Source organism: Pristiophorus japonicus, chromosome 12, assembly GCF_044704955.1.
Source record: "Pristiophorus japonicus isolate sPriJap1 chromosome 12, sPriJap1.hap1, whole genome shotgun sequence".
Lineage (NCBI taxonomy): Eukaryota > Metazoa > Chordata > Chondrichthyes > Pristiophoridae > Pristiophorus > Pristiophorus japonicus.
The window spans coordinates 205,669,580-205,683,530 of NC_091988.1; the positions used below are offsets into that span (position 1 = coordinate 205,669,580).

Here is a 13,951-nt window from a genome sequence, read left to right on the forward strand (position 1 = left end):
TATAAAAATAAGGACAATGTATGACTTTAAAGTGGGGACTAAATTACATCGGTGCTCCCCAGTCTGATTATCACCCACTTCCTAATCCCACTTTCCCTAAAGACTACATTTAGTATTGACTTCCTGTGTGTAACACCACTGGAGATATTTATGTTTTAATAAGTGGATGCATGGAACTGCGGACTTGGAATCGGCGTGGCTCTGATATGGTTGGTTTACATCCTTGAAAGTGAAATATTAAACCAGTGCCCCATGTGCCTATTCGGGTGGGTTTTAAAGGTCTCGTGTCACTGCTGGAAGAAAAGGGGAGAGTTACATTTGCAGGGCTATGGGGAAATGGCAGGGGAGTGGCACTAGCTGAAGTGCTGTTGCGGAGAGCCGGCACGGGCCGAATGGCCTTCTGTGTTGTTAACCACTCTATGATTCAGTCCCTCAACCAGTTCACCAAAACACTGCAATCATCTGATTGCCATCTGTGGGGCATTGTCCGGACAGAATTGTTGCCGCATTTTCCTACAGAAGCTAAAGCAGAGGATCGAGGGGGGGGCGGGGAATGCCTGAGAACAGGCGGCTAAAAGCTCTGCCATAAGTGGTGAGGTGGGGAGAAGGTCAGAGGAAGAGAAAGTCAAGAGGATGTTGCCAAGGTCATGGGAGGCATCTGAAGACGCGGATTTGCAATTTAACGAGTTGGAGGTCAGGAAGTCAGTGTAGCTCAGCAAGGACAGGAGTGATGGAGGAGCGGGACTTAGTGTGGGGCAGGATGCGAGCAACTACATTTTGGATAAGTTGGAGCAAAGGCGACGGAAGGCCAGCAGGGAGAGAATTGGAAGAAATGAGTCTGCAGGTGTCAAATGGAATCCGTGAAGCCACTAAAGTAGGGATGGAGTTAGAAATAAGTGGTCTTGTTGACGGAAAGATGATGGGGTTTAGAAGCTCATGGTCTAACAGAGCACCAAGGTAGCACATGGTCGTGTTGAATCTTAATAACAAGCTGGGGGGATGGAGTGAGTGTCGAGGGAGTAATGATTCTCATCTCTGTTACAGGACAGCTTGGTGATCGACACACCACGCGTCCGCAAACAGACCAAGCACTACAATTCATTTGAGGATGATGAGTTGATGGAGTTCTCGGAGCTGGACAGCGATAGCGAAGATAGACCTTCAAGGTCTCGCCGTCTTCATGACAAGACTCGTCGGTACCTCCGGGCAGAGTGCTTTCGGGTGGAAAAGAACCTGCTGATATTCGGGTGAGTGTGCAAGGGATTCCTCCTGGATTTAATTGGATATAAACTGAAGCAGTTCGAAGAACCTATGCAGGGAGGCAGAGGGAAATAAAATGGAGGCAGAAGCAAAAGATAGAAAGGAGAATAGTAAAAGTGAAGGGCAGAGAAACCGAAGGCAAAAAACAAAAAAGGCCACATTACAGCAAAATTCTAAAGAGGCAAAGTATGTTAAAAAGCCAAGCCTGAAGGCTCTGTGCTTCAATGCGAGGAGTATTCGGAATAAGGTGGACGAATTAACTGCGCAGATAGCAGTTAACGGGTATGATGTAATTGGCATCACGGAGACATGGCTCCAGGGTGACCAAGGCTGGGAACTCAACATCCAGGGGTATTCAACATTTAGGAAGGATAGACAGAGAGGAAAAGGAGAGAGGAAATTAATGCAATTGTAAGGAGGGACATTAGCTTGGATGATATGGAATCGGTATGGGTGGAGCTGCGGAATTCCAAAGGGCAGAAAACGCTAGTGGGAGTTGTGTACAGACCACCAAACAGTAGTAGTGAGGTTGGGGACAGCATCAAACAAGAAATTAGGGATGTGTGCAATAAAGGTACAGCAGTTATCATGGGCGACTTTAATCTACATATTGATTGGGCTAACCTAACTGGTAGCAATACGGTGGAGGAGGATTTCCTGGAGTGTATTAGGGATGGTTTTCTAGACCAATATGTCGAGGAACCAACTAGAGAGTTGGCCATCCGAGACTGGGTGATGGGACTAATTAGCAATCTTGTTGTGCGAGGCCCCTAGGGGAAGAGTGACCATAATATGGTAGAATTCTTTATTAAGATGGAGAGTGACACAGTTAATTCGGAAACTAGGGTCCTGAACTTAAGGAAAGGTAACTTCAACGGTATGAGGTGAATTGGCTAGAATAGACTGGCAAAGGATACTTAAAGGGTTAATGGTGGATAAGCAATGGCAAACATTTAAAGATCACATGGATGAACTTCAGCAATTGTATATCCCTGTCTGGAATAAAAATAAAACGGGGAAAGTGGCTCAACCGTGGCTAACAAGGGAAATTAAGGATAGTGTTAAAACCAAGGAAGAGACATATAAATTGGCCAGAAAAAGCAACAAACCTGAGGACTGGGAGAAATTTAGAATTCAACAGAGAAGGACTAAGGGTTTAATTAAGAGGGGGAAAATAGAGTACGAGAGGAAGCTTGCAGGAAACATAAAACCTGACTGCAAAAGCTTCTATAAATATGTGAAGAGAAAAAGATTAGTGAAGACAAACGTAGGTCCCTTGCAGTCGGATTCAGGTGAATTTATAATGGGGAACAAAGAAATGGCAGACCAATTGAACAAATACTTCGGTTTTGTCTTCACGAAGGAAGACATGAATAACCTTCCAGATGTACTCGGGGACAGTGGGTCTAGTGAGAAGGAGGAACTGAAGGATATCCTTATTGGGCGGGAAATTGTGTTAGGGAAATTGATGGGATTGAAGGCCGATAAATCCCCAGGGCCTGATAGTTTGCATCCCAGAGTACTTAAGGAAGTGGCCCTAGAAACAGTGGATGCATTAGTAATCATTTTCCAACAGTCTATCAACTTTGAATCAGTTCCTATGGACTGGAGGGTAGCTAATGTAACACCACTTTTTAAAAAGGAGGGAGAGAGAAAGCGGGTAATTATAGATCGGTTAGTCTGACATCAGTAGTGGGGAAAATGTTGGAATCAATCATTAAGGATGAAATAGCAGCGCATTTGGAAAGCAGTGACAGGATCAGTCCAAGTCAGCATGGATTTATGAAAGGGAAATCATGCTTGACGAATCTTCTGGAATTTTTTGAGGATGTAACTAGCAGAATGGACAAGGGGGAACCAATGGATGTGGTTTATTTGGACTTTCAAAAGGCTTTTGACAAGGTCCCGCACAAGAGATTGGTGTGCAAAATCAAGGCACATGGTATTGGGGGTAATGTACTGACGTGGATATGGAACTGGTTGGCAGACAGGAAACAGAGAGTCGGGATAAATGGGTCCTTTTTAGAATGGCAGGCACTAACTAGTGGAGTGCCGCAGGGCTCAGTGTTGGGGCGGCAGCTCTTTACAATATACATTAACGATTTAGATGAAGGAATTGAGTGTAATATCTCCACGTTTGCAGATGACACTAAACTGGGTGGCGGTGTGAACTGTGAGGAGGACGCTAAGAGGCTGCAGGGTGACTTGGACAGGTTAGGTGAGTGGGCAAATGCATGGCAGATGCAGTATAATGTGGATAAATGTGAGGTTATCCATTTTAGAGGCAAAAACACGAAGGCAGAATATTATCTGAATGGCGGCACATTAGGAAAAGGGGAGGTGCAACGAGATCTGGGTGTGTGTCATGGTTCATCAGTCATTGAAAGTTGGCATGCAGGTACAGCAGGCGGTGAAGAAGACAAATGGTATGTTGGCCTTCATAGCTAGGGGATTTGAGTATAGGAGCAGAGAGGTCTTACTGCAGTTGTACAGGACCTTAGTGAGGCCTCACCTGAAATATTGTGTTCAGTTTTGGTCCCCTAATCTGAGAAAGGACGTTCTTGCTATTGAGGGAGTGCAGCGAAGGTTCACCAGACTGATTCCAGGGATGGCTGGACTGACATATGAGGAGAGACTAGATCAACTGGGCCTTTATTCACTGCAGTTTAGAAGGATGAGAGGGGATCTCATAGAAACGTATAAGATTCTGACGGGACTGGACAGGTTAGATACGGGAAGAATGTTCCCGATGTTGGGGAAGTCCAGAACCAGGGGACACAGTCTTAGGATAAGGTGTAGGCCATTTAGGACTGAGATGAGGAGAAACTTCTTCACTCAGAGAGTTGTTAACCTGCGGAATTCCCTGCTGCAGAGAGTTGTTGAGGCCAGTTCATTGGATATATTCAAGAGGGAGTTAGATGTGGCCCTTACGGCTAAAGGGATCAAGGGGTATGGAGAGAAAGCAGGAAGGGATACTGAGGGAATGATCAGCCATGATCTTATTGAATGGTGGTGCAGGCTCGAAGGGCCGAATGGCCTACTCCTGCACCTATTTTCTATGTTTCTATATTTCTAAGAAAGAACTTGTAATTCTATAATGCCGTTCACAACCTCCGGATGTCGCAAAGCGCTTCACAGACAATGATGTCCTTTTGAAGTGCAGTAATTGTTGTAATGTGTGAAACACGGCGGCAATTTGCGCACAGCAAGATCCCACAAACACCAACATGATAATGGCCAGATAATCTGTATGAGTGATGTTGGTTGAGGGATAAATGTTGGGCAGGACACCGGGGAGAACTCCCCTGCTCTTCTTCAAAATAGTGCCATGGGATCTTTTACATCCACCTTATTAGCTAGGAAATGGGTGGAGGAGGAACAATTTCCTTTGTGAATCAGGATTCGATGCGTGTCCTGCTTCCTGCGGTCAGAGTGGGTGAGGCCAACCATGGTAGATCAGAGGTACAGAAGGGGAGAGGGGTTTGTGAGTATCACTCCGGAAGAAATACTTTGCTGGCTGCAGGAAGCACGATGCTGAGTAGGGTTGCCCCTGGCCCAGATGGTAAACTGGACACGCAAACCTCGCTTTTCTAATTCCACTTGTTTCTGTGACTCATGGTTACTGGGGCTATTGATGAACTTTTGTGAAGTGGACCAAATGTCAGAGTTTGAGTCATGATCACACCCCTTTCAGTTTGGCTTCTGTAAAAGGTCTTCTCCCTGTCGCTGACACTGGGTCTAGAAATGAGAACTCTTGCACTTCCCGATGCTAACATCCCGTACTGTAATCAGTACAGAGTAAAACTGCTTCTGTACTAGCTCATCCATTAGCTTGGAAGCCTGGTCCACTGTTAATGCCTTCCTCGTCACTCACCAATGGGAAGTATTGTAGCTGCATTTGCAAATATCCTTTGAGTGCCGATATAATTCGAGTTCGAAAAAAACCCCAGAGGGATCTGCCCTGGCCCCCCGCCCCAATCACCCCCCCCCCCGCCCCAATCACCCCGCTCCCCCCAATCACCCCGCTCCCCCCAATCACCCCGCTTCCCCCAATCCCCCTCTCCCTAATCTTCCCCCACGCTGCCCAATCTCCCCCCCCCCCCCCCCCCACGCTCCCTAATTACCCCCCCCGCTGCCCAATCACTTCCCCGTTCCCCAATCACCGCCCCTCCCCGTTCCTCAATCACCGCCCCGACCCGTTCCCCAATCACCCCCTCCCCCCCGCAGCGTCTGGCCTGTTACCGAGTAGGACCTGACTCTGGAGTTACATTGCAAAGTGGAAACGCCTTTGAGTTTACAGCTGCAGCCTAACATTTCCACGTGCTAGTGTTGTGTTCGGAATTGGTGGCACATTGCAGGCTGCTGTTTGAATAAAGCTGTCATCTAAAGTGCTGTCGTCCTGCTGTGTTGCAGGTGGGGACGATGGAAGGATATCCTGTCGCACGGACGATTCAAGTGGCACCTGACGGAGAAGGACATGGAGACCATTTGTCGCACTCTCCTGGTTTATTGTCTGAAACACTACAAAGGGGACGAGAAGATTAAAAGCTTCATCTGGGACCTTATTACTCCCACAAAGGATGGACAGAATCAAGCACTGCACAATCACTCGGGTACGAGGTCCCCCGGGGCAGATTTACTCTGAGCTTATAGTTCAGGACCTCAATCCCAATCCTGCCTTCCCTCGAATCTTTCGCGTGCAACATAAACCCAAACTCCGGATTAGTACTGGGGGCTGAGAGAAGATTTCATTTCCAGACACACAAGGCTATTCAAATACGGAAAACGTTTTCCCAAGTTGAAGTTGAGTCGGTTACAACGTGATGATGATGATTAAGAGTGAAAGGGTTGGGGAGTGGGACTGGCTGAAGTGCTCTTGCAGAGAGCCGGCACGGGCTCGATGGGCCAAATGGCCTCCTTCTGTACTGTAACCATTCTATGATTCTAAATGTTCAAGGGCACTGGGAAAGTGCTGGAAAATGGGATTCTATTTGGTAGTTCCGATGTAGATCGGAAGCAGATGGTTGGTATTGTGTGTGAACATTTGTGCAGTTATGTGAAGCTCCCAGAGCGGATGGTCTGTGGATTGAGGGAGGAGGCAGTGACTGGGAGGTGAGCTGTGAGTGGCCCCGGGCTGGTGTCTTGCATGTATCGTCGCTTTGTCAGTTGTGCAGAAAGTACTGATCCCAACCAGGGGTTAGGAGTGGGGACACTGGGACCCTGTTCTGCAGAGAGTACTGGAGTCTAGGCCATTTGAAATACTGACTCATTGGGTAGTAAGAGGAGGGGTGGGGCCGATTAGGGACCAAAATGGAGACGTACGCATGGAGGCAGAGAGCATGGATGAGGTACTAAATGAGTACTTTGCATCTGCCTTTACCAAGGAAGAAGATGTTGCCAAAGAGGGAGGTAGTTGACATACTGGATGGGATCAAAATTAATGAAGAGGAGTTACTAGAAAGGCTGGCTATACTTAATGTAGATAAGTTACCAGGACTGGATGGGATGCATCCTAGGATGCTGAGGGAAATAAAGGTATAAATTGCGGAGGTCCTGACCATAATCTTCCAATCCTCCTTGGATACGGGGCAGGTGCCAGAGGACTGGAGAATTTCAAATGTTACAACCTTGTTTTTAAAAAAAAAAGGTGCAAGGATAAGCTCTTACAAACGATAATCAGGGATAAAATTAATAGTCACTTGGACAAGTATGGATTAATTAAGGAAAGCCAGCACGCGGGATAGAATATAAAAGCAGCGATGTCCTGCTACAACTGTACAGGGTATTGGTGAGGCCACACCTGGAGTACTGCGTACAGTTTTGGTCTCCGTACTTAAAGGAAGGATATACTTGCATTGGAGGCAGTTCAGAGAAGGTTCACTCGATTGATTCTGGAGATGAGGAGGTTGACTTATGAAGATAGGTTGAGTAAATTGGACCTCTACTCATCAGAAGAATGAGAGGTGATCTTATCGAAACATATAAGATAATGAGGGGGCTCGACAAGGTGGATAAAGAGAGGATATTTTCACTCATAGGGGAAACTAAAACTAGAGGGCATAGTCTCAGAATAAGGGGCCGCACATTTAAAACTGAGATGAGAAGGAATTCCTTCTCAGAGGGTTGTAAATCTGTGTGCCTGTGGAGGCTGGGTCATTGAGTATATTTAAGGCGGAGATAGACAGATTTTTGATCGATAAGAGAATAAAGGGTTATGAGGAGCAAGCAGGGGAGTGGAGCCGAGTCCATGATCAGATCAGCCATGATCTTATTGAATGGCGGAGCAGGCTCGAGGGGCCGAATAGTCTACTCCTGCTCCTATTTCTTATGTTCTAAGCACGGATTTGTTAAAGGCAAATTGTATTTAACTAACTTGGTTGAGTTTTTTGATGAGGTAACAGAGAGGGTTGATGAGGTCAATTTGATTGATGTGTACGTGGATTTCCAAAAGGCATTTGATAAAGTGCCACATAATCGGCTTGCCAGCAAAGTTGAAGCCCATGGAATCAAAAGGACAGTGGCAGCATGGATATGAAATTGACAGGGAACAGGGAGTAGTGGTGAACGGTTGTATTTCGGACTGGAGGAAGGTATACAGTGGTGTTCCCAGGGGTCAGTACTGGGACCACTGCTTTTCTTTTGATATCTATATATATATATATATATATATATATTAATTACCTGGACTTAGGTGTACAGGGCACAATTTCAAAATTTGTAGATGACATAAAACTTGGAAGTATAGTGAACAGTGAAGAGGAGAGATAGACTGGTGAAATGGGCGCGAATGTGTCAGATGGAATTTAAGAAATGTGCGAAGTGATACATTTCGGTAGGAAGAAAGAGGAGAGGCAATATAAACGAAAGGATACAATCCTAAAGTGGGTGCATGAACAGAGAGATGTAGGGGTATATGTGTACAAATCGTTGAAGATGGCAGGGCAGGTTGAAATAAGAAATAGGAGCAGGAGTCGGCCATTTGGCCCCTCGAGCCTGCTCCACCATTTAAGAAGATCATGGCTGATCTGATCTTGACTCAGCTCCACTTCCCTGCCCGCTCCCCATAACCCTTCACTCCCTTATCGTTCAAATATCTGTCTATCTCCATCTTAAATATATTCAATGACCCAGCCTCCACAGCTCTCTGGGGCATTGAATTCCACAGATTTACAACCCTTTAAGAGAAGAAATTTCTCCTCATCTCAGTTCTAAATGGGCGACCCCTTACTCTTAAACTATGCCCCCTAGTTCTAGATTCCCTCACGAGTGGAAACATTGTCGAGCCCCCTCAACTTCTTATATGTTTCAATAAGATCACTCTCATTCTTCTAAACTCCAGTGAGTATAGGCCCAAACTTTCTTCATAAGTCAACCCCATCATCTCGGGAATCAATCTAGTGAACCTTTTCTGAACTGCCTCCAATGCAAGTATATCCTTCCTTAAATACGGAGACCAAAACTGTACGCAGTACTCTAGGTGTGGCCTCACCAATACCCTGTACAGTTGTAGCAGGACTTCTCTGCTTTTATACTCTATCCCCCTTACAATAAAGGCCAACATTCCATTTGCCTTCCTGTTTACTTGCTGTACCTGCATACTAACGTTTTGTGTTTCATGCACAAGGACCCCCAGGTCCCTCTGTACTGCAATATTTAGCAATTCTTCTCCATTTAAATTGTAATTTGCTTTTTTATTTTTCCTGCCAAATTGGATAACCTCACATTTTCCCACGTTATACTCCATCTGCCAAACGTTTCCCCACTCAATTAGCCTGTCTATGTCCTTTTGCAGATATTTTGTGTCCTCTTCACAACTTGCTTTCCCACCCATCTTTGTATCGCCAGCAAACTTGGCTACATTACACTCAGTCCCTTCATCCAAGTCATTAATATAGATTGTAAATAGTTGAGGCCCCAGCACCGATCCCTGCGCCACCCCATTTATCCCGACTCTCTGTTTTCTGTTAGTTAGCCAATCCTCTATCCGTGCTAATATATTACCCACAACCCCGTGAACTTTTATCTTGTGCAGTAACCTTTTATGTGGCACCTTAACGAATGCCTTCTGGAAATCCAAATACACCACATCCACTGGTTCCCCTTATCACCCTGCTCATTACATCCTCAAAGAACCCCCTTTCATAAAACCATGCTGTCTCTGCTTGACTGTATTATGATTTTCCAAATGTCCTGCTACTGCTTCCTAAATAACGGACTCCAGCATTTTTCCAATGATAGATGTTAGGCGAACTGGTCTATAGTTTCCTGCTTTCTGTCTGCCTCCTTTTTTAAATAGGTGGGTTACATTTACGGTTTTCCAATCCACTGGGACCGCCCCAGAATCCAGGGAACTTACAACCAATGCGTCCACTATCTCTGCAGCCACTTCTTTTAATACCCGAGGATGCAAGGCATCAGGTCCAGGGGACTTGTCCGCCTTTAGTCCCATTATTTTACCAAGTACTTTTTCTTTAGTGATAGTGTTTGTTTAAGTTCCCCCCTCCCTACAGCCCCTTGATTATCTATTATAGTGATTTTTTTTGTGTCTTCTACCATGAAGACCGATACAAAATATTTGTTCAAAGCCTCTGCCATTTCCCTGTTCTCCATTATTAATTCCCTAATCTCATCTTCTGAGGGACCAACGTTTACTGTAGCCACCCTCTTCCTTTTTATATACCTATAGATGCTCTTACTGTCTTTTATATTTCTTTCTAGTTTACTCTCATAATTCATCTTCTATCCATTATTTTTTTGTCGTCCTTTGCTGTTTTTTTAAATTTCCCAATCCTCTGGCCTCCCACTAACCTTGGCAACATTGAATGTAATTTTAAAGAATTTGATACCATCCTTTACTTCCTTCGTTAGCCACGGATGGCAAAAAACAAAAAGGGCCACTGTACAGCAAAATTCTAAAGGGTCAAAGTTTAAATAAAAAGGCAAGCCTGAAAGCTAGGTGCCTCAATGCGAGGAGTATTCGGAACCCAGGAGAGGGCTCTGAGCGAGTTAGAGTGGGTGAGAGCTCAGATGAACAGGACCCCAAGAAAGAATGCAAAAGGCAGGAGGCAACAGAGCAGAGTAGCACTGGGGTAAGTGTAAACCACAAGGTGATAGGAAGGGACAATATGTATGAATATAAAGGGGCTGCAGGAGGGGTCAAAACTAAAAATCATGGTTTAAAAACTAGTATTAAAACACTTTACCTAAACGCACGCAGCATTCGAAATAAAGTAAATGAGTTGACGGCACAAATCAGTACAAATGGGTATGATTTGGTGGCCATTACAGAAACGTGGTTGCAGGTGGCCAAGACTGGGAATTAAACATACAGGGGTATCTGACAATTCGGAAAGATAGACAAGAAGGGAAAGGAGGTGGGGTAGCTCTGTTAATAAAGGATGATATCAGGGCAGTTGTGAGGGATGATATTGGCTCTAATGAACAAAATGTTGAATCATTGTGGGTGGAGATTAGAGATAGTAAGGGGAAAAAGTCACTGGTGGGCGTAGTTTATAGGCCCTCAAATAATAACTTCACGGTGGGGCGTGCAATAATCAAGGGAATAATGGAGGCATGTGAAAAAGGAATGGCAGTAATCATGGGGGATTTTAACCTACATATCGATTGATCAAATCGCACGGGGTAGCCTGGAGGAGGAATTCATAGAATGCATACGGGATTGTTTCTGAGAACAGTATGTTACAGAACCTACAAGGGAGCAAGCAATCTTAGATCTGGTCCTGTGTAATGAGACAGGAAGAATAAACGATCTCCTCGTAAAAGATCCTCTCGGAATGAGTGATCACAGTATGGTTGAATTTGTAATACAGATTGAGGGTGAGGAAGTAGTGACTCAAACGAGCGTACTATGCTTAAACAAAGGGGACTACAGTGGGATGAGGGCAGAGTTGGCTAAAGTAGACTGGAAACACAGACTAAACGGTGGCACAATTGAGGAACAGTGGAGGACTTTTAAGGAGCTCTTTCATAGTGCTCAACAAAAATATATTCCAGTGAAAAAGAAGGGCGGTAAGAGAAGGGATAACCAGCCGTGGATAACCAAGGAAATAAAGGAGAGTATCAAATTAAAAACCAATGCGTATAAGGTGGCCAAGGTTAGTGGGAAACTAGAAGATTGGGAAAATTTTAAACGACAGCAAAGAATGACTAAGAAAGCAATAAAGAAAGGAAAGATAGATCACGAAAGTAAACTTGCGCAAAACATAAAATCAGATAGTAAAAGCTTTTACCGATATATAAAATGGAAGAGAGTGACTAAAGTAAATGTTGGTCCCTTACAAGATGAGAAGGGGGATTTAATAATGGGAAATGTGGAAATGGCTGAGACCATAAACAATTATTTTGCTTCGGTCTTCACAGTGGAAGACACAAAAACCATGCCAAAAATTGCTGGTCACAGGAATGTGGGAAGGGAGGACCTTGAGATAATCACTATCACTAGGGAGGTAGTGCTGGAGAGGCTAATGGGACTCAAGGTAGACAAGTCCCCTGGTCCTGATGAAATGTATCCCAGGGTATTAAAAGAGATGGCGGAAGTTATAGCAGATGCATTCGTTATAATCTACCAACATTCTCTGGACTCTGGGGAGGTACCAGTGGATTGGAAAGCAGCTAATGTAACGCCTCTGTTTAAAAAAAGGGGGCAGACAAAGGGCAGGTAACTATAGGCCGGTTAATTTAACATCTGTAGTGGGGAAAATGCTTGAAGCTATCATTAAGGAAGAAATAGCGGGACATCTAGATAGGAATAGTGCAATCAAGCTGACGCAACATGGATACATGAAGGGGAAATCATGTTTAACTAATTTACTGGAATTCTTTGAGGATATAACGAGTATGGTGGATAGAGGTGTACCGATGGATGTGGTGTATTTAGATTTCCAAAAGGCATTCGATAAGGTGCCACACAAAAGGTTACTGCAGAAGATAGAGGTACGCGAAGTCAGAGGAAATGTATTAGCATGGATCGAGAATTGGCTGGCGAACAGAAAGCAGAGAGTCGGGATAAATGGGTCCTTTTCGGGTTGGAAATCGGTGGTTAGTGGTGTGCCACAGGGATCGGTGCTGGGACCACAACTGTTTACAACTGTATACATAGATGACCTGGAAGAGGGGACAGAGTGTAGTGTAACAAAATTTGCAGATGACACAAAGATTAGTGGGAAAGCGGGTTGTGTAGAGGACACAGAGAGGCTGCAAAGAGATTTGGATAGGTTAAGCGAATGGGCTAAGGTTTGGCAGATGGAATACAATGTCGGAAAGTGTGAGGTCATCCACCTTGGGGAAAAAAATAGTAAAAGGAAATATTATTTGAATGGGGAGAAATTACAACATGCTGCGGTGCAGAGGGACCTGGGGGTCCTTGTGCATGAATCCCAAAAAGTTAGTTTGCAGGTGCAGCAGGTAATCAGGAAGGCGAATGGAATGTTGGCCTTCATTGCGAGAGGGATGGAGTACAAAAGCAGAGAGGTCCTGCTGCAACTGTCCAGGGTATTGGTGAGGCCGCACCTGGAGTACTGCGTGCAGTTTTGGTCATCTTACTTAAGGAAGGATATACTAGCTTTGGAGGGGGTACAGAGACGATTCACTAGGCTGATTCCGGAGATGAGGGGTTTACCTTATGATGATAGATTGAGTAGACTGGGTCTTTACTCGTTGGAGTTCAGAAGGATGAGGGGTGATCTTATAGAAACATTTAAAATAATGAAAGGGATCGACAAGATAGAGGCAGAGAGGTTGTTTCCACTGGTCGGGGAGACTAGAACTAGGGGGCACAGCCTCAAAATACGGGGGAGCCATTTTAAAACCGAGTTGAGAAGGAATTTCTTCTCCCAGAGGGTTGTGAATCTGTGGAATTCTCTGCCCAAGGAAGCAGTTGAGGCTAGCTCATTGAATGTATTCAAATCACAGATAGATAGATTTTTAACCAATAAGGGAATTAAGGGTTACGGGGAGCGGGCGGGTAAGTGGAGCTGAGTCCACGGCCTGATCAGCCATGATCTTGTTGAATGGCGGAGCAGGCTCGAGGGGCTAGATGGCCTACTCCTGTTCCTACTTCTTTTGTTCTTATGTTCTCTTAAAGTCTTTCCTTCTCACTGGAATATATTTTTCTTGAGAGTTATGAAATGTCTGCCATTGCTCATCAACCATCGTACACTTTAATCTATTTTCCCAGTCCATTTTAGCCAACGCTGCCATCATACCTTTATGATCTCCTTTATTTAAGATCAGGACACTGGTTTGAGATCCAACTTTCTCACCCTCCAACTGAATTTTAAATTCAACCATGCTATGATCACTCTTTCCTAGAGGATCCTTTATTACGAGATTATTTATTAATCCTGTCTCATTACACAGCACCAGATCTAAGATAGCCTGCTCCCTGGTTGGTTCCACAACGTACTGTTCAAGGAAACCATTCCGGATACACTCTATGAACTCTTCCTCAAGGCTACCTTGGCCAATTTGATTTGTCCAATCAATATGAAGATTAAAATCGCCCATGATTATTGCCGTACCTTTCTTATAAACCTCCATTATTAATTTATTCTCTGTCCAAAAGTGTGGCTACTGTTAGGGGGCCTATAGACTGCGCCCACCAGTTACTTCTTCCCCTTATTATTTCTTATCTCCACCCAAACTGATTCTACATCTTCAGAAAGCGGTTAAA

The 13,951-nt window shown here is 44.7% G+C and overlaps 1 protein-coding gene across 1 annotated transcript in view; it reads left to right on the forward strand.

Annotated features, from left to right (window-relative positions):
* The window catches only part of chd6 (chromodomain helicase DNA binding protein 6), a 237,136-nt gene that overhangs the window by 176,902 nt on the left and 46,283 nt on the right, over positions 1-13,951 (forward strand). Inside the window, exons 21-22 of the mRNA XM_070894909.1 lie at positions 1,045-1,247; positions 5,674-5,873. Coding sequence (XP_070751010.1) covers positions 1,045-1,247; positions 5,674-5,873 — 403 coding nt within the window. The remainder of the gene's footprint in view (positions 1-1,044; positions 1,248-5,673; positions 5,874-13,951) is intronic.